At 45.2% G+C, this 26,664-nt stretch overlaps 1 protein-coding gene across 4 annotated transcripts; it reads left to right on the top strand.

Annotated features, from left to right (window-relative positions):
* Positions 1 to 5,802: 5,802 nt before the first annotated feature.
* Positions 5,803 to 17,379, top strand: ZNF75D (zinc finger protein 75D). 4 transcript variants are annotated; one of them, XM_067723216.1, is made up of 5 exons: positions 5,803 to 5,942; positions 7,419 to 7,945; positions 9,439 to 9,631; positions 10,782 to 10,908; positions 16,413 to 16,550. In XM_067723216.1, exons 2-4 carry the CDS (start codon positions 7,499 to 7,501, stop codon positions 10,796 to 10,798), a joined length of 657 nt encoding a protein of 218 aa, XP_067579317.1. In that variant the 5' UTR covers positions 5,803 to 5,942; positions 7,419 to 7,498; the 3' UTR covers positions 10,799 to 10,908; positions 16,413 to 16,550. The 4 variants fall into 4 exon arrangements, with proteins under 4 accessions (XP_067579317.1, XP_067579314.1, XP_067579313.1 ...); XM_067723213.1 differs by lacking the exon at positions 9,439 to 9,631 and having other exon boundaries at positions 7,419 to 7,555; positions 16,413 to 17,379; XM_067723212.1 differs by lacking the exon at positions 9,439 to 9,631 and having other exon boundaries at positions 16,413 to 17,379.
* The last annotated feature ends 9,285 nt before the right edge of the window (positions 17,380 to 26,664 follow it).

The following is a 26,664-nucleotide window of genomic DNA, read 5'->3' as shown; positions in this document are numbered from 1 at the left end:
AGTGTGGGATAAAAAAGATCCTTGGGACACTTCTGTGGTCTTCAAGGGTGCTTCTGGTCCAGCTTTCTACAACTAGCTAAACCCACAGCAGTGTGTGATGGCTTGAGTGAGGTTCAAAAGTTTTCTACTTTAGGAGTGGTGGAGTGAAGATAATAAGTAGAATTATGACTGATAACATTATACGAGGACATCAAAATTTCAGGAATTTTATAGTTTCTAGAAAATTTATATTAAAAAAGTCACCCTTATACTATGACCTAAGAAGGTTTATCATTATTTATTTTACAATACTTCCCATGTAATTCAATATACCAAGTAAGCTAGTTTAACATCTCTTCCCCTCCCCCTCCTTTTTTTTTTTTTTTAAATAAGGCAGGAGAACAAATCCTTTAAGATGTTCCAAGGGCCTTCTGGAAATCTCAAATTAGTTCAAGGGCAAAAAGACTTCATTTAGAATTTGAATTTGGGGAATTTTATCAAAAATATCAAAAAGGTTTGCACACTTGACGAAATAGGATCACAGACTATTATGAAACAATAATTATCCATTTAACCAAACTGACAATAAAAGATTTCAAAGGCAAATGCAGAAGGTTACATAATTATGAGTAAAACCAATCAAAGACCTGATAAAGCACAGAAAATAATTTTGATAAGACACAAAATCTTTGCTTTCTAGGCAGATCACTTAAGAGGTAAAGAAAAACTTTTAATAATCTCTTATCAAGACCAGACCAATAATCTAAAAAAACTTTGTCCTTTTACAGAGAGAGAAACTAATTTTAATTTTGTACCACCTTACTTTTGATATTAAACTCATTTTTTAACTTAAATACATTAATTCCAATCTTAGCCAGCTTGACCACACATAAAATTCCTATCCCAAGATTTCAAAAAATAAGCCTTCTGTAATTTTCTCTGTCTATTTTAGTTTGTTCTTCATTTTCTTCCTTCTCATTCTGAAATAACTGGCTTTTAGGACAAAATCACTTTTATTTCCTCAACAAAAATGCGTCTCCATTCCTTACACATTTTCTTGCCAAAAACACGTACCCTACTTTTCTTGCATACAGAGATATTTCCCTTATTATTTCTAGTAGTTTTGATTACATATATTAATTAGAATTTTTAACCCTTAGAAACCTTAATTTCTAGTGAAAACTAAGAAGTAAGCAATTGTGTACTGTCTGTTATACCAGCATTCTTTAGGTGGACAAATTTATAAATATATTTCATAATTTCTAGAAACATGCCTTTTCACGCTGTGGGCTTTCAGTGTAGCACAAGACATGTTTACTAATAAACCCATATATCTTTAGTTTCTCTGTAATAAGACAAGAAAGAGTAGGTAATTAATGCTTCATTATTTTATCTTATTTGGAAATGATCTAGATATTTAATTACTATTCATCATTTAATCTAAATTAGCAAAAATTCTAAGGTTTCAAATTACCAAAGAGATGTGGAAAACTATTTTTAAGTACGCATACCGTAAAACATAATTACTATTAAAAACTTCACCTAAAAACTCTTATCCCACTTACATTTATCTAAATTATTTGCTCCCAGCAGTTATGTTTAAACTACTCACGAAAACTTCATGAGTCATTAGACAGAGTCAGCTATCATCCTAAGCTATTTTTCCTGCAGAAATATTTTTGCAACGGAAATAACGTGAACTTATTTGCCTAACAAACCCAGGTAGACTGTAAGTTGTTTATCTGCATTATATTGAATGCTGATAACTTTGAAAACATGTTTAATTAAACCAACAAACTTAAACTAGCTTTTATTTACCAAAGATTATTAGGGTTAAGTTGTTTTTGTTTTTTTAATTTTAATTTTATTTTTTTGGCTGCGTTGGGTCTTTGTTGCTGTGTGTGGGCTTTCTCTAGTTGTGGAAGGACCTGGGGGTGGTTTCCAGCTTTTGGCTATTAGAAGTAAGCCCGTGTGAACATTTAATTGTTTGCTGAATTATTTTTATGGTCGATGCTTTACAATCATGGTCAGATCATTCTGACACCTAATTCACTTTGGAGTTAGTGTCACTTGATCGTCTTTTCTCATTCAGGTTGTGAATTTCCTGGTTCTTTGTATGAAGGATGATCTTCCACTGTGTCCTGGACATTTTGGTGTCGTGTCAGGAGACACTGGGTTCTGTTGGAGCTGGGTACTGTAGCACAGGGGTCCCCAAACCCCAGGCCGAGGACCGATCCTGGTCGGAGGCCTGTTAGGAACCGGGCCGCACAGCAGGAGGTGAGGGGCGGCCGAGGGAGCGAAGCTTTGTCTGCGGTTTCCCACGGCTCCCATTACCGCCTGGACCACCCCCGCTCCCCCGTCCGTGGGAAAATTGTCTTCCATGGAAACCGGACCCTGGAGCCAAGAAGGTTGGGGACCGCTGCTCTAGCTTGCAGTCCCCCTGTTGAGGTTTGGCGAGCAGGCCCTGGCCTCCTGCCGTGGGCTGCGCTTGGGAGGACAGCATGAATTTCCAAGCCTCTGCGGTGCTGTTTTGGTTTGCTTGGTTTACCGCAGGCTGCTGGGGATGCTGCCTGGGGAAATGGAAGGAGCTTCCCCAGGCCGGGCCACCTTGGGATTCTAGGCGGGGGAAGGGATTCCACCTGCTGCCTCCACGAAAGGGATGCTTGCTGTGTGGGGAGCTTCTGGAGGCAGGAGCCCCTGCCAGTGGGCAATGGGGAATGTTTCCTGGGCCTGGGCTCTTTGTGGCCGGTGCCTCCCAGCAGTAGAGTGTCTCTTGGGGGCGGAGAGGGCAGGTTCAGGGCCAGCAGAGAAGCAGTGTGCTTGCTTGGCAGGCACTTTATTGTGATCCAATCCCCCCTTTGTGTGTCTTTGCACGGAGGAATGGAGTCTCAGCTGTGAAGGAAAGAATTTCCCAGGTTGGGTGCTCCTTTTGGTGACCCGTCCCTTGCCAGTGCCCCCAGTTACAAGATTTCTCTGTGTGAGGGAGGGGAGCCTCAGACCGGGTGGGGAGAGGAGTCCTGTTCAATGTGGAGGGAGGGCCCCTGGATGACAGGAGCCCTACAGCCAGCAGGGAAGGATGGCCGCTATTCCTTTACTGTGACCTCACCATTTGGGATATTATTAAGCCCCAGTTGCCTTCTCTTTTTAGAGTGTTTAGTCCTAAGGAGCAGGGACTGGGTTTGGGCGATGCTGTTGTCATTGTGATTTCCGTCGCCTTCAGCATTTTCTGTCCCCAGACTTCCTCTCCTTCCTCCTGAGGGAACCATGGAAGACAAAGTCATGATGGCCCCGGGTGGTGTGACAGATGCTACTGCCTCCCCGCAGTGCCCTTCCCCCTCCTGAGTGCTCCTCTTGGGGGGTCCTTCCTGCCACTTGCAGAGGGTCCTTCTTCTGTCACCCACACGTGTCACCCCACCCTCCTTGTTTGTCTCCCCCCATCTCAAATGCAGGCCAGGCCTGCTCCCCTTCTCCCCCATGAAACCTGTTCTCGGCCCAACCATTTTGTCCCTTTACCCCCTGCCTCTTTTATAGAACTGTTCTTGATGGATCTGGAGCTGAAGGGGACTTTGTGCTCTTTCCGGTGACTATGTACTTCTCCCAGGAGCCATGGGTTGTCAGGGTCCCAGCAAGAGGGTCCTCTCCAGGGACACGGTACAGGAGATTAATGGGAATGTGGACTCAGTGGGTGAGGACTTCTTTTCCAGGGATGAAGACTGGGCTGTTTCTGACCAGGATCCTGTCCTTTAGACACCCACCTCCTGACATCAGCTCTGGGTTGGGCCAAGAAAGCTCCACAGGAGGTGTCCCTTGATGTGATGTCCCCTTGACTAGGATCAGTTCAGCATCAGCTAAGCAGCACAGTAGCCTCAGACTCAAGCCCCAGCCACCAGAGCCCTTTAGATTTTACATAGTTTCTCTTTTTTATTTTGTGTTTCAACCATATTAGCCAAGACATTACTATGGATGGGATCTGGGTGTTATGGGTTTAAATTATAAACCTTTAATTTTGTAGAGTTTTATAAAAGAAAACATGACTCAGTGCATGCTTTTACCACTAACCATATTAACAATATGTGATGAAATTTGTTTTAAGTGAATTACAACTTGTCTTCCTGGAACCTCTAGTCCTTCTCAAGAATTTTCTCTTTTCTTTGAAGCGTAAAAGCCATAGTAGGCTACAAGAAAAATTGAAGAGATCATTATATTTATGTCCATATTCGTTCTAAATGGCTAACTATATAATCTATAGATAATTTCTATTGAAGACAATTACAAGGGATAACTGGCAGATTAATATTAAACTCCACACGGTTTAAAAACCTAACTATTTCAAATAAAAAGGAAAAAGAAAACAAAAAGAAAATGCCTTTATCCGACCGTCCTCATTGGTTAGTGACTCAGCTGAAAGGTAAGCCTGGGAATTGTCCAGAAGCAACAGTGCTCTGACTTCCCCTTCATTGTCCTAAAACATTCGGTTGACAATGCCTGACCTCAGGAACAGAGCTTTGAAGGAATCATTCTGAAAATGATTCTCTGGTGAAGCAAACATCTTTACTAGGTTTACAATCACAGACAACGCAGTGTCCTCTCGCACACTTCTGGGCAGCTTTACTTTGCAAATATGGATTGACCTTATCTTCTTAGAGTAATCTTCATTTGCATGTAAAAAGGTGGACAGGTGATCCTTGTTTATTTTCCTCCCAGGCATGCAGAGCTCTTGTCCCCTAGCCTGAGTGGTTTCTCACACTGATTTACAAAAGACGTCAATTTCATCCCCACTGTACAATTGAGCTACATACAGTTTCTCCTCTTTGATTCATACGGATAACTTCTGTCCAGATGGCTCAACACTAGGTAAACACTGAAAATTTGGAGACACTGACAACCCGAGATATTCGGGTTCTTAGAAAGAGGCCTTCTCCAGAGGACTATGCTAAGCATTACAGAAGATATAAGACGAAACAAGGTTCCTCTCCTTCAGGGAAGCATAATGTAGTAGCAGAAACACGGGGTATGCCAACAGGAGACCAAAATTGGTCTAAAATCTGCCACCGGTAATCCAAGTGACCCTGCGGACGTCGCGTCCTGCATCTCAATTTTTTTATATGTCAAGGAGAGATATAAATGGAACCCACACCATACGGTTAAAACCTACCTAACAAGAATAAAATAATAATAGCTGGGAAGGAAGTGCCAGCGAACCAGACAAGGGATTTAAAAATATAAGGGGCTGTTATTCCTGATCTAGCGAGGGGTCTGACTAGGAGGACCAAAGGCCTCTTAACTTAAGGAGTCCCGGGACAAGCCTAGGGATGATTTTCGGGGTTGGTGGCCCTAACCAGGCGAACTTCCCGGGAGAAAGGGAAACCGACTGCCAGAACGCGACGCAGGAGTAATCTGGACGCCACTCCGCAAGTCGGGGGTCCGAGATCACGGCGTCGCGCGTCAGCAGGCTGCATCATTCCCAGGAGACGAGACGCCTATTGTGGCATAGCTAGGCCTCCCGCGGGCCCGAGACGCGGTGACCAAAACTCTTTTATTTGCATCCGGGGCTAAACCCGAGATGGGAAGGACCCGCGAGCCCTTCCGGACTCGCTAGGCTGCGACTCCCCAGACTGAGGGAGGGCGAGGTTGGGCGTGGCTGTCACGGAACCACCGGAAATGCATTCTTCCTTTTCCGGTTGGGGCCAGTCCACAGCCCGCGACCCCGAAATGGCGGGTTGCGGAATGTTCTCGGACCGCTAGTGGGATTGGGCTGGGGACTGAGCTGCCAAGGCCCCGCGCTCCCGGACCCCGGCGTCTTGGCGCGCCGCTCGCGGGGCCTCGCGCTTTCCCGACATCGCCCCCGGGAGCGCGGGAACCCGGACTTTCCTTCCTCCCCGCGGGGGCGAGAGGCGTGGCGACTTCATAGCCGAGCCCAGAAAGAGGGAAGTGGCGTCCACGGAAGCCGGAGCTGGGTGGAGGTAATTTGATTTTCCTTCTGGGTTTGGTCAGGAGGGCCCCCGAGAGATGCCGGCCGCACGCGCCAGCTGCGTGGTGGCGAGCTGGGGTGCGGGCGCGCAGCCTTTTCCTTTTCGCGGTGGCGTCGCTGCTGGGCGGCGGGTCGGCCTGAGAGCCGGCGGGACCTGTTCTCAGCGAGGCCGGCACTCAGTCTCCTACAGCCACATCTAATCTCTGGAAGCAACCTCTTTGTACCCTGTGTGCAGATATAACCCAGGGCTGCTGCTGAAGCACGCTCGGAGGCTGCCGGTGTGCTGAGTGCACGCGGGCGCCCTCGCGGTCGGTCCTCACATGTAGGTGTAGATGGGGGATGGGGCGTAAGGCCTACCAAGGAGCCCAGCGAAACGCCCGTTTCCGCTGGCTTATGAGCATATCCCTGGAGAAAGGGTCATTTCAGCTTCCTAGACATTAGTTTTGGCTGACAAAGAAAAACAGGACGTGTCCCTGTACCTCCTGAGCCTGTACAGGCAGCAAGGAACCAGCCAAATTATTTCTTTGAATACCGGTGACATCCTTGAAAGAACTTTGTTGTTTCTGCTGGATCACCTCCGAGAAAATCAGACTCTCAAGGCCGTCCTCAGCCTTGCTTAAAGATCTCTATGACCCTGAGGAAGTGTAAAGTCAAGAGAAGGCTTACGTTTACAAGGACCCTTCCTGTCTCTGAAGAACCTTAATCGTCACCGTTTCTCCTTTCCTTTTTTATAGTTTGACGTTTGGGTATCTTGTAAACAAAGCCAACTGTCAGTTTTTCCAGTAAAGTAAGCAAAAATTTTCAGACACAGGTACAGAGCTGCTCAGTGCCCTTTATAAGTCTTCCCCCAGAAAAACAATGTTGATGCCATCTTATTGCTTAGTGGGGGGATACTTGCTGAGAGGAATAAGGTTGCTTTTTCTCTAATTACTTCTTTTCTGATCTGGCCGCCTCAGTTTCCTTTCCAATATTAATATGAAAAGAGAATATCAAATGTTCCATGAAGCAAAGGCGTCAGTCTCCATAATAGGATGAAGGGGCAGAGAAGTTGTTTTCACCCTGACTAAAGACAAAAAACTGGGGTGATCTATTACAATTTAGAGAAAGTCAAATATGCCCCATTTGTAAAGGTGGGACAGGAAGCACACAGATTAAGTATTGGATAATATCAAAGCTCGTTTTAGTGAATGGGTGCCAGTTTTTTCACCCATCAACCTTAAAAAAAAAAGTGATCAACTGACTTTTGTCTTCCCTGAGCTGTGCTTTGTTTCAGAGTTGGGTAACAAAGGAAAGGGGAAAAACATGTCCAGAAGTAGTCTTGAGTCATCCTGAGTGGCAGTTGATTTTAAAGGCGAGGCAGGACAGGAACTTTTCTGTTCTTTCTTCTCTGATAACTATAAATAGCAAGTAAATATTTGTCATGTGGCTTTCTTCTTGACGTTTACTTTTTTTTTCTGCCCTCCCTCAGTGACCTTGGGGAGAAGATCCACTCATTGGTTTTGTACCAAGCCTGACAAGGCCTCAGTTGTCAAAGGTGGCACCAGGAGGATGTCACACATAGGAGTAAAACTATTCCTAGAGCAAATGATGATGAGACATCTGAAGGTGAATGCATGCTTGTACCCACACGTGGAGGCTTTGTGGGAGACTAAGGGGTCTGTGAAAGAGAGCTCCAGTCAGAGTAAGAAATCCAGCCCACAGATGGACAGTCTTGGTCCTGAGAGCGCTCGCCAGCACTTCCGGAGCTTCTATTATCATGAAGCACCTGGACCGCTTGAGGCTGTCAGCCAACTGCAGGAATTATGCCATCAGTGGCTGAGGCCAGAGATCCACTCAAAAGAGCAGATCTTGGAATTGCTGGTGCTAGAGCAGTTCCTGACCATTCTGCCCAGGGATATCCAGAACTGGGTGCAGAAGTATCATCCACAGAGCATCAGAGAGGCTGTGGCCCTGGTAGACCGTTTTCAGAAAGAACATGGTGGAATAAGTAATGAGGTGAGCAGAAAGATTCCTTACGGGTACACTGAAATAGGGTAAAGGTCCGGGGCGGGGGCTGCTAATTGGATAATGGGATGGATTAGGTCATTCTTCTGTTGTTGCTTTAGAACAGCTAAGTGCGATCTGAAATCACAGACTGGCAGCCACAGTCAGCCTCCAGGTTTCGGAGTTCCTGGGAGTCTTTCCTGGCCTTCGAGAAAAGAAATGCATTTCGCCCTCTTCAGGGCCAGGGTGAATTGAGGGTGATGGGCCTGGTCTAGCATGGCTGAGGAGACAGGACTTAGCAACAGAGAAATAAAAGGCAAGAAAGACTTGGGGAAGGAGAAAAAAACCTGAAAGCGTGGACAGCACTTAGAGATCAAAGGCAAGAGAGGGTAGCAACCGAAGTATAAATCAAACATCTCTGGGGAGACTGCAAAGGAAGAGAAGAGATAGAAAAAAGGGAAACAGGGATACGGAAAGAAGAAAAGTGCCAACAGAAAAATGGAGAGAAAGTGCTGAGGGGTGGTGCCCTCTGTGGTGGGAACACACATCTCAGGGCCAGGAGGAAAGAGCCCTGTGGCCTCCCTTAGTGCTTGGCCTTGGCCTTGCTGGTGAGTGGGGAACCAAGGTCTGTCCTTGGGAGATGGCAGCACACTTCCTTTCCTCGAGAGTCCACCTTGAGGAACACAGGTGTCTTATTACAACTGAAGCATATGGAGGAAAGTTAGAGTCCCAACTCTTCCCTCATTTTTTCCCTCCGCTGCATCCCCTTTCTCCATTAAATCGTTCCCTGGACATGGGAGGATTGGAAAATCTGACTGACAGGAAAACCTTTTTTCTTTGCGTCCTTATTTTGTTTTAGAGAAAACTAGAAGATACAAATCCACTAGGTCAAGGATCCAAGTCTAGAAAGCAAGAGAGTGGAGGCAGCAAAATGACAGGCAGCCTACCCCACCCTGCTCGTGGCCTGAGCTGTGGCCATCTGTGGAGGGGTGGAGGCCGGCAGCAGTCACAGCTTCTCTCATTTTATCCTAATCTTCCCAGATCACGTGTATAGTTCCTTGTGAGGAAACCATGGTGCAGTATCTCTTTTTAAAAATGACTTCCTGGGCTTCCCTGGTGGCGCAGTGGTTGAGAATCTGCCTGCTAATGCAGGGGACATGGGTTCGAGCCCTGGTCTGGGAGGATCCCACATGCCATGGAGCGACTAGGCCCGTGAGCCACAACTACTGAGCCTGCGCGTCTGGAGCCTGTGCTCTGCAACAGGAGAGGCTGCGATGGTGAGAGGCCCATGCACCGCGATGAAGAGTGGCCCCCGCTTGCCACAACTAGAGAAAGCCCTCGCACAGAAACGAAGACCCAACACAGCAAAAATAAATTAATTAATTAAAAAATGACTTCCTTTAACGTTACACGCTCCCCAAACCTGGGCTCTAGTCTTGTTTGTTCCTCCACCACCACCCCAAGGCCAAAAGTTCTTTGCTAACGAGGATGGGGATTATTTCTAGGTCACAGCCCATGAGCTGGGAAAGGAGGCATTGCTCTTGGGAGGAACAGCAGTGGCCCCAGGCTTTAAGTGGAAGCCAGCAGAGCCCCAACCAATGGGTGTGTTCCAGAAAGAATGTTGGAATACATACCGGGTACTGCAAGAACAGCTGGGCTGGAATACTCAGAAAGAAACCCAGCCTTTATATGGAAGAGGTGAGGAGCTTCATAATAATTCTCTTCTCCTGGGAGCTGTGATAGTAATTGGTTCAGCTAGAATGTCACGGAATTTTCCAGCTGCCCAGCCCTGCTGGCACTTAGGATGGCTCTCTGGTGGGAGTATAGTAGGCCAGTGGTGGGTGAAGGTGAGGGTCATTCTGTGGTACAGAAACATCCCAACCACAGAACCCTGGTATTTACAATGTGGACCTTGCTCCTTAGAAATCTGAGAGGAGAGAGGAAGATACAGCAGGAACAGGCGGGGTCATCTCACCCTTACAAGTTAAAGGAGAAATTGGGATCAGAAATGGACTGTCATTGGCAGAATGGGAAGATAATTGTACACCAGGAAAAAAGTAATAAATCTCCCACATTTCCTACCGTACACTGGAGGACCTGAGGCTTTCATTTTCAAACACCTCTAATTCTTGCCCAGCTCAGCAAACAATTTATTTTATGAGAGGAAAAACATAATGGATTTCCTTTTATTTCATGAAATCTGTGGAAAGAGTCAACTGGGAACCAGTTCTGCGGAGTGGTGGATATTTGGTTCTTGTTTGCAAGGAGAAGGCCACTTCTGGCACAGCACATCACACACGCACGCACACACACGTGCGCGAAGATGAGCCATCTTTACCGAAGGAGTCCTATATTGTAGAAATTGCCTCAGGGTATTCATAAATAGAAAAGAGAAAGTTTTTCTGGCTCTTCCCCCCACAGCTGTGCCTGCTCAACAGATTCTAGCCTTTTCTGAGCAGGAAAGCACCCCAAGCTGGAAGATGGCATCTGAGCTCATCCTGCCTGAGTCCCAGGTGAGCTGTACTTTCCAGCTTTTCCAGGCAGCCTGAACGTGACCTTGTCTGCTTTTCTCTGCTACCCATGACCCACCGTACCTGGCAGGTGCTCTGAGGTGCGTTAGCCCCAGGTGTTCTCTAGGCAACGAGGCTTGGCCCTGTGGGAATTGGGCACCTCCCAAGCTGTGTACTGATCTCTTTGGTGCCTTCCTTTTCTGCCATCTCACTTCTTTTCCCTTAAATATTATACTCTTAAGGTCTTCAGTGACTGGCCTCCCGTGTCATTCGGAGATGAGTGATAGGATGGCTTTTGTCGTGGCAAGTACTGAACTACAACTTATTCTCTTCTTTAGAGTCTGTTGACATTTGAAGATGTGGCCTTGTTTTTTACCGAGGAAGAATGGCAATTACTGGACCCTGCTCAGAAGATCCTCTACCATAATGTAATGCAGGAAAACTATGAGACTGTCATCTCTCTAGGTAAAGATTCTTCCTTTCCTTTGTGTAGAACTTGTGTAATCTGTCCCGTCCTCAGTTCATGAAAAATGAACTCCTGTGAGAAAGTCCCAGTGTTCCAGTGGCGGGTTGGTTCTCAGCTTGATGGTGTGGGGAAAAGGAAAGGCATATCCAGACCACCCGGAGAGCTTTTTACGAATACACATCTCACTTCTTTATTCTAGGTAGAGTTCTTAATCTCTCATACTCCTGCCCCGCCCTGCAAACCCACTCTTCCCATATCTTTTCCATGTCAGTAGCGGGCACCACGACTTACCCAGTTGCTCAGGCCCAAAACCTCTCAGTTATCCTTCTTTCTGGTCTTTTTGTTACACCCCCCAGCCGATCCGTCAGCAAGTGCCCTGAGCTCTGTCTTCAAAATAGGTCCTGCAACGCCGTTAATCAACTATACTCCAGTATAAGATTAAAAAGTTTTTAACAAAAGGTGCTGAATACAACCACGTCTCAACCTCTTCTGCTCTCACCATCTGGTCTAAGCCACCTCATCTCTAAGTAGGTCTGCTGGAATACCACTGCACTCCCCGCCCCCTCCACGTCGTTTCCATCTGTCCTCCTTATAGGTTTAGTTCTTCGCTTCCTCATTGCATATCCACCTACAACCACAGTAGAGTATAAAGAAGATGTGGAATCTAAGATTCTGCCCATTTAAATGTTGGGAGTAAATAAAAGTATAAAAGAGTCATTCACTTTTCCTGAAAATAGTCTGGAATTAAGATGGCAGTCCATGACCTCAAAGTTTTATTCTCAGAACATTATCATTGCACCCTAAACTTAAAGCGATCTGTTTAGCACAAGGGCAAGAACCATAGACCCGAGGTCCCCAAGAGTTCAAGGACAGTCTTAGAGAGTCTCCTTGAGGTAAGTGTATACATAGGAAGAGGAGAAGATTCCTTGATAGGAACCTTTATAGGAGCGTAACATTTTTAAGATTCTGTTCCTGTATTTTTTCTTTTTTTTTTTGTGGTACGCGGTCCTCTCAGTGTTGTGGCCTCTCCCGTTGCGGAGCACAGGCTTCAGACGCACAGGCCCAGTGGCCATGGCTCACAGGCCCAGCCGCTCCGCGGCATGCGGGACCCTCCCGGATCGGGGCACGAACCCATGTGCCCTGCATCGGCAGGCGGACTCTCAACCACTGCGCCACCAGGGAAGCCCTGTATTTTTTTTAATTTAACTTTTAATTGAGTTAATTGTAGATTCATATGCATATTTAAAATGTAATACAAAGAGAACCCATGTACACTTTACCCATTTTCCCTCAATGATAACTTTTGCAAAAGTATATAATATCACAACCAGAATATTAATACTGATATAGTCCACTGACCTTATTCATGTTTCCGTTTTCCCTTGTATGTGTGTGTGTTTAGATCTATAAAGTTTTATCACATGTTGAGGTTTGTGTATTCGCCCCCACAATCAAGATACTGGACAGTTACATAACCACAAGGAGCCCTCCTGTTGCCCTTTTATAACCACACACATTTCCCTCCCACATCCCACCCCATCACCAACCTATGCCAACCACTGATCTGTTCTACAGTTTTTTAATTTTGCTATTTCAAAAATGTTATATGAATAGAGTCATGCAGTATGTAGCTTTGGGGGATTAACTTTTCTCATTCAGAATAAGTCCCTGGAAATTCATCTTAGCTATTGCGTGTATCGGTAGTTCAGATGAACTGCTGAGAAGCATTCCATGATATTGATATGCCACAATTTGTTTAACCATTCACCCATCGAAAGGTATTTTTGCTGTCTTCAGTTTTTGGCTATTGCGAATAAAGCTGCCGTGAACGTTCACGTACAGGATTTTGTGTAGAGATAAGTTTTCGTTTCTCTGGGATAAATGCCTTTAAGGGTGCAATTGCTGGTTCATATGGTAATTACATGTTTAATGCCAAACTGTTTTTCAAAGTTGCTGTACCATTTTACATTCTCAGCCAGCAATGGATGTGATCCAGTTTTTCTACATTCTTGCCGTTATTTAGTAGTATCACCATTTTTTAAAATGGTGCCTTTTGCCTTTCTGCTAAGTATGTAGTGTTATCTCATTGTGGTTTGGATTTGCATTTCCCTAATAGCTAATGATGTTTTGTAGCTTTTCATGTGCTTATTTGCTATCTCTATGTTCAGTGAAATGGCTTTTGCCCATATTTTAATTAAGTTGTTTTTTAACTGTTGAGTTTTGAGAGTTCTTTATAGATTCTAGATTCTAGTGCTTTCGTGGATATGTGGTTTGCAAGGAGTTTCCCCAAGGCTGTGTATTTTTCTTTTTATCCTCTTCCCATGGGCTTCCACAGAGTAAAAATTTTGAATTGTGATAACCAATTTTTTATTTTTTCCTTTTATAGATTGTATTTTTGTTATCAAGGCTAGCAGTCTGACTAGCTATAAATCCCTAAAATTTTCTATGTTTTTCCTAAAAGTTTTATAATTTTACATTTAAGTCCACGATTCTTATTGAGTTGATTATTATATAAGGTATGAAGTTTAGGTTGAAGTTCATTTTTTTTGCCTATGGAGGTCCAATTGCTTCAGCCTCGTTTGTTGAAGAGACTGGCCTTCCTCCACTGAAATGCTTTTGCACTTTTGTCAAAGATCAGTTGGGCATATTTGTGTACATCTATTTTGTTCCATTGAGCTATGTGTCTATCCTACTGCCAGTATGGCACTGTCTTGATTACTGTAGCTATACAATTTAGGAAGCCTTAATATCTATCAGGTAGAGTGATTCTTCCCACTTTATTCTTTTGTCAAGATAAAATTTTATTTTAGCTATTCTAGGGCCTGTTCCTTTCCATGTAAATTTTAGAATAAGCTTATCTATGTCTACAATAAACTTTGTTGGAATTTTGCTAGAAATTACATTAAACCTATATATTAATTTGAGGGGGAGTGATATCTTTACTATGTTGATCTTTCTAATCAGAGAACACAGTATGTCTATTTATTCGGGTCTTCTTTGACTTCTTTCATCAGCTTTTTGTAATTTTCAGTGTACAGATCTTTTGCATGTTTCTTACGTGTATGTAGAAGCTAATTTTCATTGGAGCAATTGTAAATGGTATTATTTTAAATTTGGTTTCTGCATGTTTATTGTTTTTGTATAGGCGTGCCACTAATTTTGTTTTGTTCTCTTATCCTGTGACCCTACTGAACTCACTTATTAGTTCTAAGAAGTTTTTTAAGTCTTTCACTATTACCTATGATGTTAGTACAGGTTTTTTTGTTGATACTCTCATCAGGTCGATATAATTCCTTATTTTCTGAGTGTTTTTTATCGTGAATGGATGTGGGGTTTGTCAAATACTTTTCTGTGTCAGTTAATGGGATTATGATCTTTGAAAGCTCGTTGATATGGTGGGTTATGTTGATTGATTTCAAATGTTGAACCAGCTTTGCATACCTGCAGTAAATCCTACTTGATCATGGTATATAATTCTTAATTATTGTTACATTCAGTTTGCCAGTATTTCGTTGAGGATTGTTGTATTTAAGTTCATGGGAGATGTTAGTCTGTAGTTTTCTTTTTTAGTACTGTCTTTGTATGATTTTGCTATCAGGGTAATTACTGGCCTTATAAAATGACTTGGGTAGTATTTCTTCCTCTTGTCTTTTCTGGAAGAGATTATATACAAGTGGTGTTAATTCTATAAATATTTGGTAGAATTCTCCAGTAACACTATATGAACCTGGAGCTGTCTTTTTTAGCAGCTTTTAAATTATGAATTCAGTTTCTCTAATGGTCAGAGTGCTATTCAGATTATCTATTTCATATTGGTTGAATTATGGTAGTTTGTGGATTTTGAGAAATTGGCCCATTTTTCCTAACTTTTAAAATCCATGAACATAAGTTGTTTATAGTATTCCCTTATTATCTTTTTTTTTTTTTTTTGTGGTACGCGGGCCTCTCTCACTGTTGTGGCCTCTCCCGCTGCGGAGCACAGGCTCTGGACGCGCAGGCTCAGCGGCCATGGCTCACGGGCCCAGCCGCTCTGCGGCATGTGGGATCTTCCCGGACCGGGGCACAAACCCGCGTCCCCTGCATCGGCAGGCAGACTCTCAACCACTGCGCCACCAGGGAAGCCCCCTTATTATCTTTTTAATTGCTTCAGAATGTGTAGAGATATACCCAGTTTCCTTCTTGACACTGATCGTTTATATCTTCTCTCCTATTATTTTTGTCAGTGTTGATATAGGTTTATCAATTTTATTTTCTTTAAGAATAAGCTTTTTGTTTGATTGTGATTTCTTTTGTGATCTTTATTATTCCTTTCTTCAACTTTTTAAAATTTTATTTTGCTTTTTTTCTAGTTTCTTGAGTTAGGAACTTAGATTATTTATTTGAGACCTTTCCTCTTTTTTATTGTAAGCATTTAGGGCTATACATTTTCCTCTGAGCATTCCCTTAGCTGCATTCCACATATTTTGATATATTTTAATTTCATTTTCATTTAACTATGTATTTTTAAATTACCCTTGAGACTTTCTGTTTGAATCATGGATTATTTAGAAGTATACTGTTTCATTTCCATATATTTTTAGATTTTTCTGTTGTCTTTCTGGTTTTGACTTCCAGTCTGATTCCATTTTTGTCAGATTGCCTTTTCTCACTCAAGCTGTGATTTTTTTTTTTTGGTTCTAGGTGTGATGTGTTATTTTCTTTATTGCATCCTGATCATTTTGTCTATTATGTTAGGAGAGTCTGGGTCCTATTTAAATATTTTATTTTAATGGGCAGTCACTCTTTTAATTTAGCACACAGGTTCTTTCCTACTTTTGTGGAGTATGTGTCTAGTGACAGTTTAGTTTTCAGAGCCTTTATAGTGTTATTGTGGTCTCCTTGGTTTATATGGTACTGCTAGGGTTCCCTTGCGTCCCCGCTGGTGCTGCCTGATGGTGAGGAAGATACTTACCTAGGCCAGAGTGTCTCTCAGTGGGAATCTCTGACCTGTAGGGATGAAAAGGCTTCCTGGGCCCGGCCACTTGTGGCTAGGTCCCTCTTGCTAGTTCTGCATGCCTAATTTGGTGTCTCCTCACTGGAGTTCTAGTGTTGTCAGAAGGTTTCCCATTCAGATTTGGGAAGGAATAAGCCTATCCAGGTAGCCTTCTGTTGCTAGGTTGCGGTTTGGAAAACACTAGATCTGGTTTGCCTTCTTTTTTGGGTGTGGGGATGTAAGACACCTGCTGTGTTACTCTTGTAGTTCTGGGGTCCCAAACCATTTTGCCTTCTTGTTACCACTTTTTAGAATTCTCTGTTCATTGTGTCTTGCATTCTTGAATGGGTTTGTTGTTGTGCCTAGCAAGGAGGATCAGGGAGAAATGGGTCTATGCCATTTTGTCCAGATTGGACCAGAAATCACTTGTTCTTGTATTTTTTAAAAGCTGTCATCATTGATTTTTCTTTTCATTCCTGTAGTTTTCTTGTTCTGGGATCAGATGTCTGATTCTTCTGTTTATTCCAACAGGGTTAAAGCTCAAAAATGACACTGGAAATGACCAACCTATGTCTCTTTCTACATTAGAAATACAAGCATCAGGATGCAAAGTATTAAGAAAGGCCAGAATGAAAGTTGCCCAGAAAACAACGGGCAGAGAAAATCATGGTGGTACACACAGGGTACGGAAACGGCATCGAGCTTTTCCAGGGAAGAAAAGAAAGAAACTTACAACTTGCAGACAAGAGCTTCCAAAACGTATGGATCTTCATGGGAAAGGCCATGCAGGAGAGAAACCTTTTAAATGTCAGGAATGTGGGAAAAGCTTCAGGGTTAGCTCTGACCTAATTAAGCACCAGAGAATTCACACTGAAGAGAAACCCTATAAATGTCAACAATGTGATAAGAGGTTTAGGTGGAGTTCAGATCTTAATAAGCACTTACTGGCACACCAAGGAATAAAACCATATAGATGCTCATGGTGTGGGAAAAGCTTCAGTCATAACACAAATCTACACACCCACCTAAGAATTCACACAGGAGAAAAACCCTTTAAATGTTATGAATGTGGGAAAAGATTCATTCAGAACTCCCACCTTATTAAACACCAGAGAACCCACACAGGTGAGCAGCCTTATACTTGTAGCATATGCAGGAGAAATTTTAGCAGGCGGTCAAGCCTTCTTAGACACCAGAAACTCCACAGGAGAAGGGAATCATGTCCAGTGTCTCCAGTCTGAAGAAAGCCAGCAGCTAGAGCTTGACCCTAGAGGTGATAAAAGAATACAAAATGATGAGGCACCCAGTGATAGGAATCTATCATCAACAAAATTTGGGAGGGGCACATGTTATGTTTCATAAAAAGGAATCTAAACTCTCTTTTATTCAGCATTGTATCCTCAGTGCCTCCTAGCACAAGACTGATCCATAATGACTTCTTTATAAATAAAAGAGTGAAATAGTTCTCATATATCTAAAGTTACCTATCTATTTCTAACTATCTGTATCTGTCTGGTTACTCAGCTTCCCCACCCCCCGTGATCTAAATTCTTCAGGTATCAGGTGCTCAGCAAATATGTGATGGCCATGAGTCCTACTCCCATTCTTTCTCAGGAGAGACGGAAAATAAGAGTATTCAGGTCCTCTGAAGGGAGCTCAGAGAGAATTACTAAGTTTGAGGCAGTTTCTGTGGCTACCATTCTGGCTACACGAACAACCAAACCAGGGTTCAGGGAACTTCATTCTGGAATAGGAAGAGAGGGTTCAGTGTTTGCCCTGGGAGAAGTACCCCCATTCTAGTTGCCTCTCTCCTGAGCAGCCACTACTGCTGCAGTGTTTTCTGTCAAAGGAATTCCAAGCAGCACGCAGAGGCCTGAATGCCAGCACAGACCTAGGGACCCTGGAAGCACTTGATATCTTTCTTCCTGCTGGTCCTCTCAACACTGAGGTATTCAGAATGAAATGATGAAGGAGGTAATCGGGGCCCTCATCCAGGTATCTGTAGAAGGCAGAGGGCAGTGGTGAATGGCCTTTTTTTGACTTTCACTATGTGGACTGGAAGGCTTTCAAGTTGATGCCACCCTGCTCCAGGACCTAACAGGAGGCCCATTTTTATGGCTGTTCAGCCACAGCCCCATATACATGGATGCTTTGCAGGAAGGTCTGGAGATTTTGCAAACTGATTTACTAGAGTGGTAAGGAGAGCCATGTGGCCTCATGGCCTCGTAGCCTCGGTGAACATTGGATGTGAGGAGGGAGTGTCCAGTCAGAGCAGGGTGAGGCCTGTGACTTAGAGTGATGGCTCAGTGAGAGCCAGGTCAGACAGAAACTGGTTTGTTCATGGTGGTTCCTTTTCCTTCCCCATTGGCCTGAGGTTGCGCAGTTGGCCCTCTATATCCACAGGTTCCACGTGCACAGATTCAACCAACCGCGGATCAAAAAAATTCCAGAGCTTAGGAAAGGTAAAACATGAATTTGCTGCATGCTGGCAACTGTTTACATAGCATTTACATTGTACTAGGTATTGTAAGTAATCTAGAGGTGATTTAAAGTATATGGGAAGATGTGTGTAGGTTATATGTAAATACTGCACCATTTTACATAAGGGACTTAAGCATCCTCAGATTTTGGTAGCTGCAGGGGGTCCTAGAACCAATCCCCTGCAGGAGAGACAACTGTATCTCCTGAGAAGACGATGTGATGTCAAGGGAAGGGCAGGGAAGTTGGAAGACATGGGTTTATACCTGTGTCAGATCCTAGTTCAGGATGTTGGTCAAGCCTTCTATATACTTATTATTTCATAAAATTTTACTTTTTAAATGAAAACGGCATTTTGTTTCACATGAGATTTAAACATCAGACAAAATTCCATTGTTTCCATATTACCCAGAGATGACCAACGTTCACTTTTTTAGAATAGGTGTCTTCATATAATTTTTCTCTTTTTTTCTTCTTTTTTTTTTTTGGCCACACCGCACGGCATGCGTGATCTTAGTTCCCCAACCAGGGGTGGAACCTGGGCCCCGGCAGTGAGAGCGCTGAGTCTTAACCACTGGACCACCAGGGAATTCCCCAGATAATTTTTCCATGAAGAGTCCTTTCTAAGCTTGTTCACATGTTTATAAAATGGAGATAGTGATTCCTTCCTATCAGGGCTGCTGTGAGAATTAAGAGAGACTGGTGAGAATGCCTAACATTGGTTACAGAAGATGGTCCATAAACATTTGGAACAGTCTATGTTCATGGTCCATAAACCATGTTACAGAAGATGGTCCATAAACATTTGGAACATCTTTCATCTTGTTTTAAAAAATCAACTCTGTCTACTTATTCAGCTTTTAAGCATCCTTACTGAGTTTTCCATCATTTCCAGCTGTTTTTTTTTTTATAAATTTATTTATCTTTGCTGTGTGCGGGTCTCTCACTGTTGTGGCCTCCCCCGTTGCGGAGCACAGGCTCCGGACGCGCAGGCTCAGCGGCCATGGCTCACAGGCCCAGCCGCTCTGCGGCATGTGAGATCCTCCCAGACCGGGGCATGAACCCGTGTCCCCTGCATCGGCAGGCGGACTCTCAACCACTGCGCCACCAGGGAAGCCCTGTTTATTTATTTTTGCCTGTGTTGGGTCTTCGTTTCTGTGCGAGGGCTTTCTCCAGTTGCGGTGAGCGGGGGCCACTCATTGTCGCGGCCTCTCCCGTTGCGGAGCACAGGCTCCAGACGCGCAGGCTCAGTAGTTGTGGTGCACGGGCCTAGCCGCTCCGCGGCACGTGGGATCTTCCCGGACCGGGGCTCGAACCCGTGTCCCCTGCATTGGCAGGCGGATTCTTAACCACTGCGCCAGCAGGGAAGCCCCTCCAGCTCTTTTTAAAGCTGGCTCATGATGGTCAGAAGGGTAGCCTTCTGGTGTGACATTCCTTTCTAGAGATGCTCCTCTCTAGTCAGTGGTAAGCAATAAGCTAATGTCCCCATTCAGCTAGATACACTGCTAATGAGTAACAACCACAATATATTAGATTCCTTAAACTTGAGATGCTTGAAAAAGGAGGGCAAGTGATGGCTAGGGGTGGAATTTTTGTGGACAGTATTTACACTATTAGGTGTATCCTCAAACTCATAAGAGGTGGCTGTAGAACGGCCACTAAAAAGAATGAAAGAGTTAATCTCACAGGAGGAAGTGACCCGGAAGGAAAGGAGACCATTATACTGCAAAAGGCTTGGAGAAGGACTGCCCCACCATCCCTTCCAGGTCTCTCTGTGATTGTGCCCTTGGAACTAAGGGGAAGTTCAGCTTCCTGCAGAGGGCACTTTCTGTGTGAATCCATGTTTGGTAGCACCCTAGATAGCTGGTATCATGCTGCCACGGAAAGGGCATTTATTTGTGTAGCTTTTTTTTTTTTTTTTTTAGCCGCGACACGTGGCTTGCGCGATCTTAATTCCCCGACCAGGGATCGAACCTGCGTCCCCCTGCAGTGGAAGCACGGAGTCCTAACAACTGGACCGCCAGGGAATTCCCTGTTTAGCATTTAGAAAGAAGAGATGGATTCAAAAGTTGAAGGAAGTACCGCGTGGATGGAGCCCGCAGTTACTGCCCCTTCATGAGATTCAGCAAAGTTCCTGAAAACGGGTCAGCAAAAGGGCACTCTGTTTTCCCAAAGCTGCCATCCTCAGTTACAACACCTTTTAGCTTCAGAGCTCATCTTCCAGGTCCTCGTCTATGCTGACCTTCCCAGGAGAGGTCAGAAGCATGGAACATGGGTCCTGTTTTAGAGATTTTTTTTTTAAGGCAAGTGGCAGGAAGACCTTTAGATGTGAATGGGCAGAAACAGGAAAAGAATCGAGGATTCCTGGTTCCAAGTTCAGATACTCCAGCACCCTTTGAACACAGGGGCTCCAGGAAGAATGGACATTCTTGTCCCAGCTGTTGTGGCACAGGATGTAGAAGTTGGGGCTCCTAGCTGACTCATTAGTACCTCTTCTTCCCTATCAACCCTCTGCCACAGCCTCGCAGGGGCTCCTTGCTCATGCATCCTGACCACTCACATCAGCCCTCATCATCTCAGACAAAGAAGAGACGTGGGCACTAAGGAAGGAAATGGCAGGAGGGAATGGAGGGGAGATGTCATTCTGCTTCATACTCACCTGCCACCTCCCCAGCATGTGGCTGAAAGACGAGAACTCTGATGCTTTTCTGAGGACACAACAGGAAGACATCACACAAAAGCCCAGGGGCTGGAGACAGAGGCCGGATATTCACTCGGGACAGAACGGAGAGGCAGAGCACTCCAACTTCAGATCCCACAGGCGGAGATGGCACTGAGGAGACGAAAGCTGACCTGAGCCAGGTGTGAGGGGTGTGGGCTCCTATCCCCACCCCTGTGCTCCGGCCCTCAGCAACTGAGGGACATCAGGGAAAAGATGGGCTGAGCAAAGAGGATGAGAAAGGAGCCAGGAGAGCAGAGGCCAGCGGTCCTCTTGCACTCTGATCGGTCTGCGTTTGTGATGCCTGAGGTTGGGAGTCAAGGGGTCGGGGAGCAGGGGGCCACTGCCTGCTGTGGCCGAGACGCTAGGGCGTGTCCGCGTGTCCAGGCCAGATCTGTCCAGCCGCGTGCAGGGCCTGGCTCTTCAGCTTCTCCCTCCCAGAAAACAGCGAGGTGACTGCTACTCAAGAGCCTGTTGTGTGTGTGTTGGGGGGGGGGGGGTCCCTTCCAGCCCTTCCCCCACTCCAGCGGCCTCTTCCTCCTTCACTGCCTGGCTCCCTCTGCCATGGCCACTGCCAATAGTGAGTGTAAACTGTCCCACTGTTCCCAGAGGAACGGCCACGGTGACTGAGAATGGGCAGGCAGGGCGGGAGAGAAGAAAAAAGGAATCATGGTCTCATCTTCGTCAGGAGATTTAAATGCTCTCCTTGCTACCTTCTCTCTGTGTCCGTTGAAAATCATTAAATGTTAGGTTGTCGGTCACGTAAAGGAGGGGACTCCCTGCCAAAGTCTGTCCCAGGCTCGGCAGCCGGACGTAGTCGCTTCTAAGCCCTTCCATTCCCGTGGCCGTCTTTGCCTCTCTTCCCTCCCTCTGTGCCCCCTGCTTCTTACTACCATCGTGGTGCCAGGCAAGGGATGCAGCTGTGGACAAAGTGACAGGGAGTCAGGGAAGCCCTCCCCAGGGTCAACAATCATGAGCGTATGAGGGGGAGAGGGCGGGAGGCGAGGTGAGAGGAGTGGTGGTGAGCACCCTTCACCCTCAGATCTGGACAACCCCGGGGAAGGAGGGAGGGAGGTGGCCAGGCCAGCTTCCGGAGGGAGCTCTGCTCCAGGGTTGGGATTTAGGGGGGAAGTGGAGAGGAAGAGCCACGAAACACCAAGAAACATTTCCCTCGTCCCTCCTTAGGCTCTGGTATGGCCGTGTGCGACTTGGGGTGACAAGAAGGAACTGACTCCGACCCAAGGACTGCAGACACCTCAGAGGAACTCGAGTTTGGTAGCAGAAGATGTCATGGCTGGGAGCATTCTCTCTTCAGGTAGTACCCATATATCTGCCATCCCCAGGCCTCCCTTGGGGAGGCTCTCAGCTTTCCTAAAGGGTGTTATTCTGGGTTTTCTTCTTCACCTCGTGCCCCATTCACTGGAGTGTCAGCACCTTATATTTTGGGCATTCCCCCTGTTGGAGCTGGTGCAGGATCTCACACAGAGTAGAGGTAGTATGGGCGAAAGCTGTCTGCAGATTTTTGTGTGTGAGAGAAATAAACCTAAAGGGATAAATGTAACCCCCTGCCAAGATTGAAAAATAATCATCTCAACTCTATACATTGTTTGCTTTTAAAATCCTTGCTACAACAGGGCATCGGGAATGTGAGCTGAGAAAAATACAGCAGCATAGGGCGGTCTATATGGATTATACTCTGCTTTGTCCAGTCCCCACTCCCACAGATCCTGACACAGTGGGTGAAATCTTCCTGAAAATTCTCAAGAATGGAGAAAATTCTCAAGTCTTCAGGCTCAGTGGACATAGGCCTACCCAGGGCCAGGCTCCTAATGGTCCTTGTGCAAAGACTCTCCCCCTCCCCTGCCAAAGGGATCCAAAGCCTTTTCCACCCATTTTGCTGGCAAGGGCCCCTCTGGGAGCTGGGCATACCCACGGGATAGATCAGCACACAAAAAAACATTGGATTGGCCAAAAAGTTCGTTCGGGTTTTTCATAGCATCCTATGGAAAACCCGAACGAACTTTTGGGCCAACCCAGTATATCAATATCTTTCCTTCAGTGGTCTTTGACCAACCTGGGAAGCAAGGCTTCCTCATCTGGGGGTCCATGGATGACTTCAAAGGGCCTTCAAAGTTTTGAGTATGTGGGCAATTGTCCAAAAAGCTAGCCCGTACCTTTTTGGGGTTATCAAAAGTCTTCGTGACCCCCAAGCATTTAGGCACAATTACAGCTGCAGTAACTTAAAGCTGTATCCCCGACTCCCTCAAGTCTTGTAGTGCATTAGGGCTGAAAGAGCCCTTGGAGAAGCCGTTAAATGGGTTAGGGTTAAATGTGATCTTAATCTGCGCTTTATTTCTTTCTTTTATAAATTTATTTATTTTTATTTATTTATTTTTGGCTGTGTTGGGTCTTCATTGCTGTGCATGGGCTTTCTCTAGTTGCAACGAGCGAGGGCTACTCTTCGTTGCAGTGCGCGGGCTTCTCATTGCGGTGGCTTCTCTTGTTGCGGAGCACAGGCTCTAGGCGCGCAGCCTTCAGTAGTTGTCGTGCGTGGGCCCAGTAGTTGTTATGCATGGGCTTAGTTGCTCTGTGGCATGTGGGATCTTCCCAGACCAGGGCTCGAAGCTGTGTCCCCTGCATTGGCAGGCGGATTCTTAACCACTGAGCCACCAGGGAAGCCCTGTATTTTTTAAAGTTATTTTCTAAGTGTTTACCCTGGGGACTACACTTGACATATTAAACTTTTAACAATCTAGTTTGAATTAATAACAACCTAGTCTCAATAGTATACAAAAGCTTTGCTCCTATACAGCTCAGTCCCCACTCTTGTAGTTATTATTACAAGTTAAATTTCTATTTATTGTTTCCATTAACATAGATTTGTAAGTATTGTTTTATGTGTTTGCATCTTAAATAATGTAGGAGAAACAGAGGTATTACAAACCGTAAATATGATAAAAGTGGCTTTTATATTTACCTGTATTGTTATCTTTACCACTGTTCTTTATTTCTTCATATGACTTACATTTACTGCCTAGTATCCTTTCATTTCAGCTGGAAGAATTAACTTTAGCATTTCTTCTAGGGTAGGTCTACTAGCGATGACTTTTCTCAGCTTTTTTAAAATATGGGGATGTCTTAATTTCTCTTTCCATTTTTTTTTTTTTTTTGGTACGCGGGCCTCTCACTGTTGTGGCCTCTCCTGTTGCGGAGCACAGGCTCCGGACGTGCAGGCTCAGCGGCCATGGCTCACGGGCTCAGGCGCTCCGCGGCATGTGGTATCTTCCCGGACCTGGGCACGAACCCATGTCCCCTGCATCGGCAGGCGGACTCTCAACCACTGCGCCACCAGGGAAGCCCTCTCTTTCCATTTTGAAGCATAGTTTTGCCAGATATAGAATTCTTGGTTGAGAGATTGACAGATTTTTTTTCTGTCAGCACTTTAAATATGTTATCCCATTACCTTCTGGTCTCCATGGTTTCTTCTGAGAAATTGACTGCTAATCTTATTGAAGATTCCTTTTACTTGATGAGTCACTTCTTTCTTGCTGCTTTCAAGATTCTATCTTTATCTTTGTCTTTTTACAGCCACTGTGTCACCATGAGAGAGTTCTGAGTTGGGTGAAAAAAAACTTGCACGTTGTATCTGTCCTTAGGGAAACCCTAGACGGGTCAAAATAGACAAATACAATTCCTTGGGAACAAGGTCTACGCTGTTCCTCCAGAACAAGATACCTACATCAGGAATGAGGGCTACTGTCTTCAAGACTATCACCATGGAGGGGAGGGGAAGGGGGCAAGGCTCAGTTAAAACACCACAAAGCCCTCCTGTCGAAGGCTTCTTTTTGTTGATTCAGCATTCATTTGGTTGCTTCAAACCTTTATTTCCTAGAGTCTGACCAATTTAGTTCTGACAGTGTTTGCTCATTTTGGTGTTTCTGTGGAAGGACAGGCCCTTCAAATTCCCTACTCTACTACTTTTGTTGATGTCACTCCTCTGTATTCTACCTGTCTATTCTTGCCTGTTGTCTATTTTTTTTCCATTATAGCCCTTAACATATTAATCATAGCCATTTTTAAATTTTTAAAATTTTTTTTCTTTTTGCTGTACGCGGGCCTCTCACTGTTGTGGCCTCTCCCGTTGCGGAGCGCAGGCTCCAGACGCGCAGGCTCAGTGGCCAAGGCTCACGGGCCTAGCCGCTCCACGGCATGTGGGATCTTCCTGGACCGGGGCACGAACCCGTGTCCCCTAGCATCGGCAGGTGGACTCTCAACCACTGCGCCACCAGGGAAGCCCAATCATAGCCATTTTTTTTTCTTTTGCAGTATGCGGACCTCTCACTGTTGTGGCCTCTCCCGTTTTGGAGCACAGGCTCCGGACGCGCAGGATCAGCGGCCATGGTTCACGGGCCCAGCCGCTCCGCGGCATGTGGGATCTTCCCGGACCGGGGCACGAACCCATGTCCCCTGCATCGGCAGGCAGACTCTCAACCACTGCGCCACCAGGGAAGCCCAATAGCCATTTTTAATTCCCTGTTTGACCATTCTAAACTCTGTGCCATATCTGAATGTTGTTCTGATGTTTGCTTTGTCTCTTCAGACTCTGAATATTATTTCATTCTAACATGGATTGTAATTCTTTGTTGAAAGCTGTAATGATATATTAGATAATAGGAACTAAGGTAAATAGGCCTTCAGAGTGAGGTTTTATGTTAATCTGCCTAGGAGTTGGGCTTTGTTTAGTGCTTGCTCTAGCTGTAAGTGTCAGACGCATCAATTTCCTCTAGCATCCTTATTTTTATCTCCCTTGTTGGCTTGGTTGTCCCTAAAAACTCCTTCTTAGAGTCTGGACCTTGCAGACTTTTCCACTGCAGTGTAACAGTATAATAATCCCCTGTTATTATACTAGAGCCTGTTACTGTGGTGTCATTATGTGGGGGGAAGCGAAGTATTATGTTATCAATCACCAGATCCTATGGATTCTGCTTCCTTATGTTTTCCTTATCTCTTTTCCCTCTTCATCTGCTGTAGCACTATTTTTTTTTTTTTTGTGGTACGTGGGCCTCTCACTGTCGCGGCCTCTCCCATTGTGGAGCACAGACTCCGGGCGCAGGCCCAGCGGCCATGGCTCACGGGCCCAGCCACTCCACAGCATATGGGATCTTTCCGGACCGGGGCACGAACTCGTGTCCCCTGCATCGGGAGGCGGACTCTCAACCACTGCGCCACCAGGGAAGCCCTGTAGCACTATTTTAATTCAGGTTTTCACTCTATTTTCTGTCTAGATTAATGTAGTGGACCTTATCTTAATCAGAACTCCGTGCTTTTAGTCTCAGAAATCAGACTGTGCATAGTAGTGCACAGAAATCAACCACCTTGTTTTCAATGGCTGCAGTGTAGTCCATGGAATGAACTCACCATGACTCATTCAGACAGGCCCCTATCGAGAGACATTGTATTAATCCCAATTTATATCTCGCTGGCAAGAGGGACAGGCAGGTTCCAGGAGGACGGCAAGAATGAAAAAAGAGAAAGTGAACACAGTCTAGTTTTTTCATTGAAGAAAGTAAACAAGGAAAAAGCATC

Source organism: Pseudorca crassidens, chromosome X (assembly GCF_039906515.1).
Source record: "Pseudorca crassidens isolate mPseCra1 chromosome X, mPseCra1.hap1, whole genome shotgun sequence".
Classification (NCBI taxonomy): domain Eukaryota; kingdom Metazoa; phylum Chordata; class Mammalia; order Artiodactyla; family Delphinidae; genus Pseudorca; species Pseudorca crassidens.
This window is presented reverse-complemented; position numbering and strand designations above follow the sequence as displayed.

Excerpts from the sequence above, each read along its gene's own strand:
- ZNF75D (XM_067723212.1), top strand. The coding sequence starts at position 7,499 with ATGTCACACATAGGAGTAAAACTATTCCTAGAGCAAATGATGATGAGA. Across the intron at positions 7,946-10,781 it reads ATGGTGGAATAAGTAATGAG|AGTCTGTTGACATTTGAAGA; the intron begins GTGAGCAGAAAG and ends TCTCTTCTTTAG. Across the intron at positions 10,909-16,412 it reads TGAGACTGTCATCTCTCTAG|GGTTAAAGCTCAAAAATGAC; the intron begins GTAAAGATTCTT and ends TTATTCCAACAG.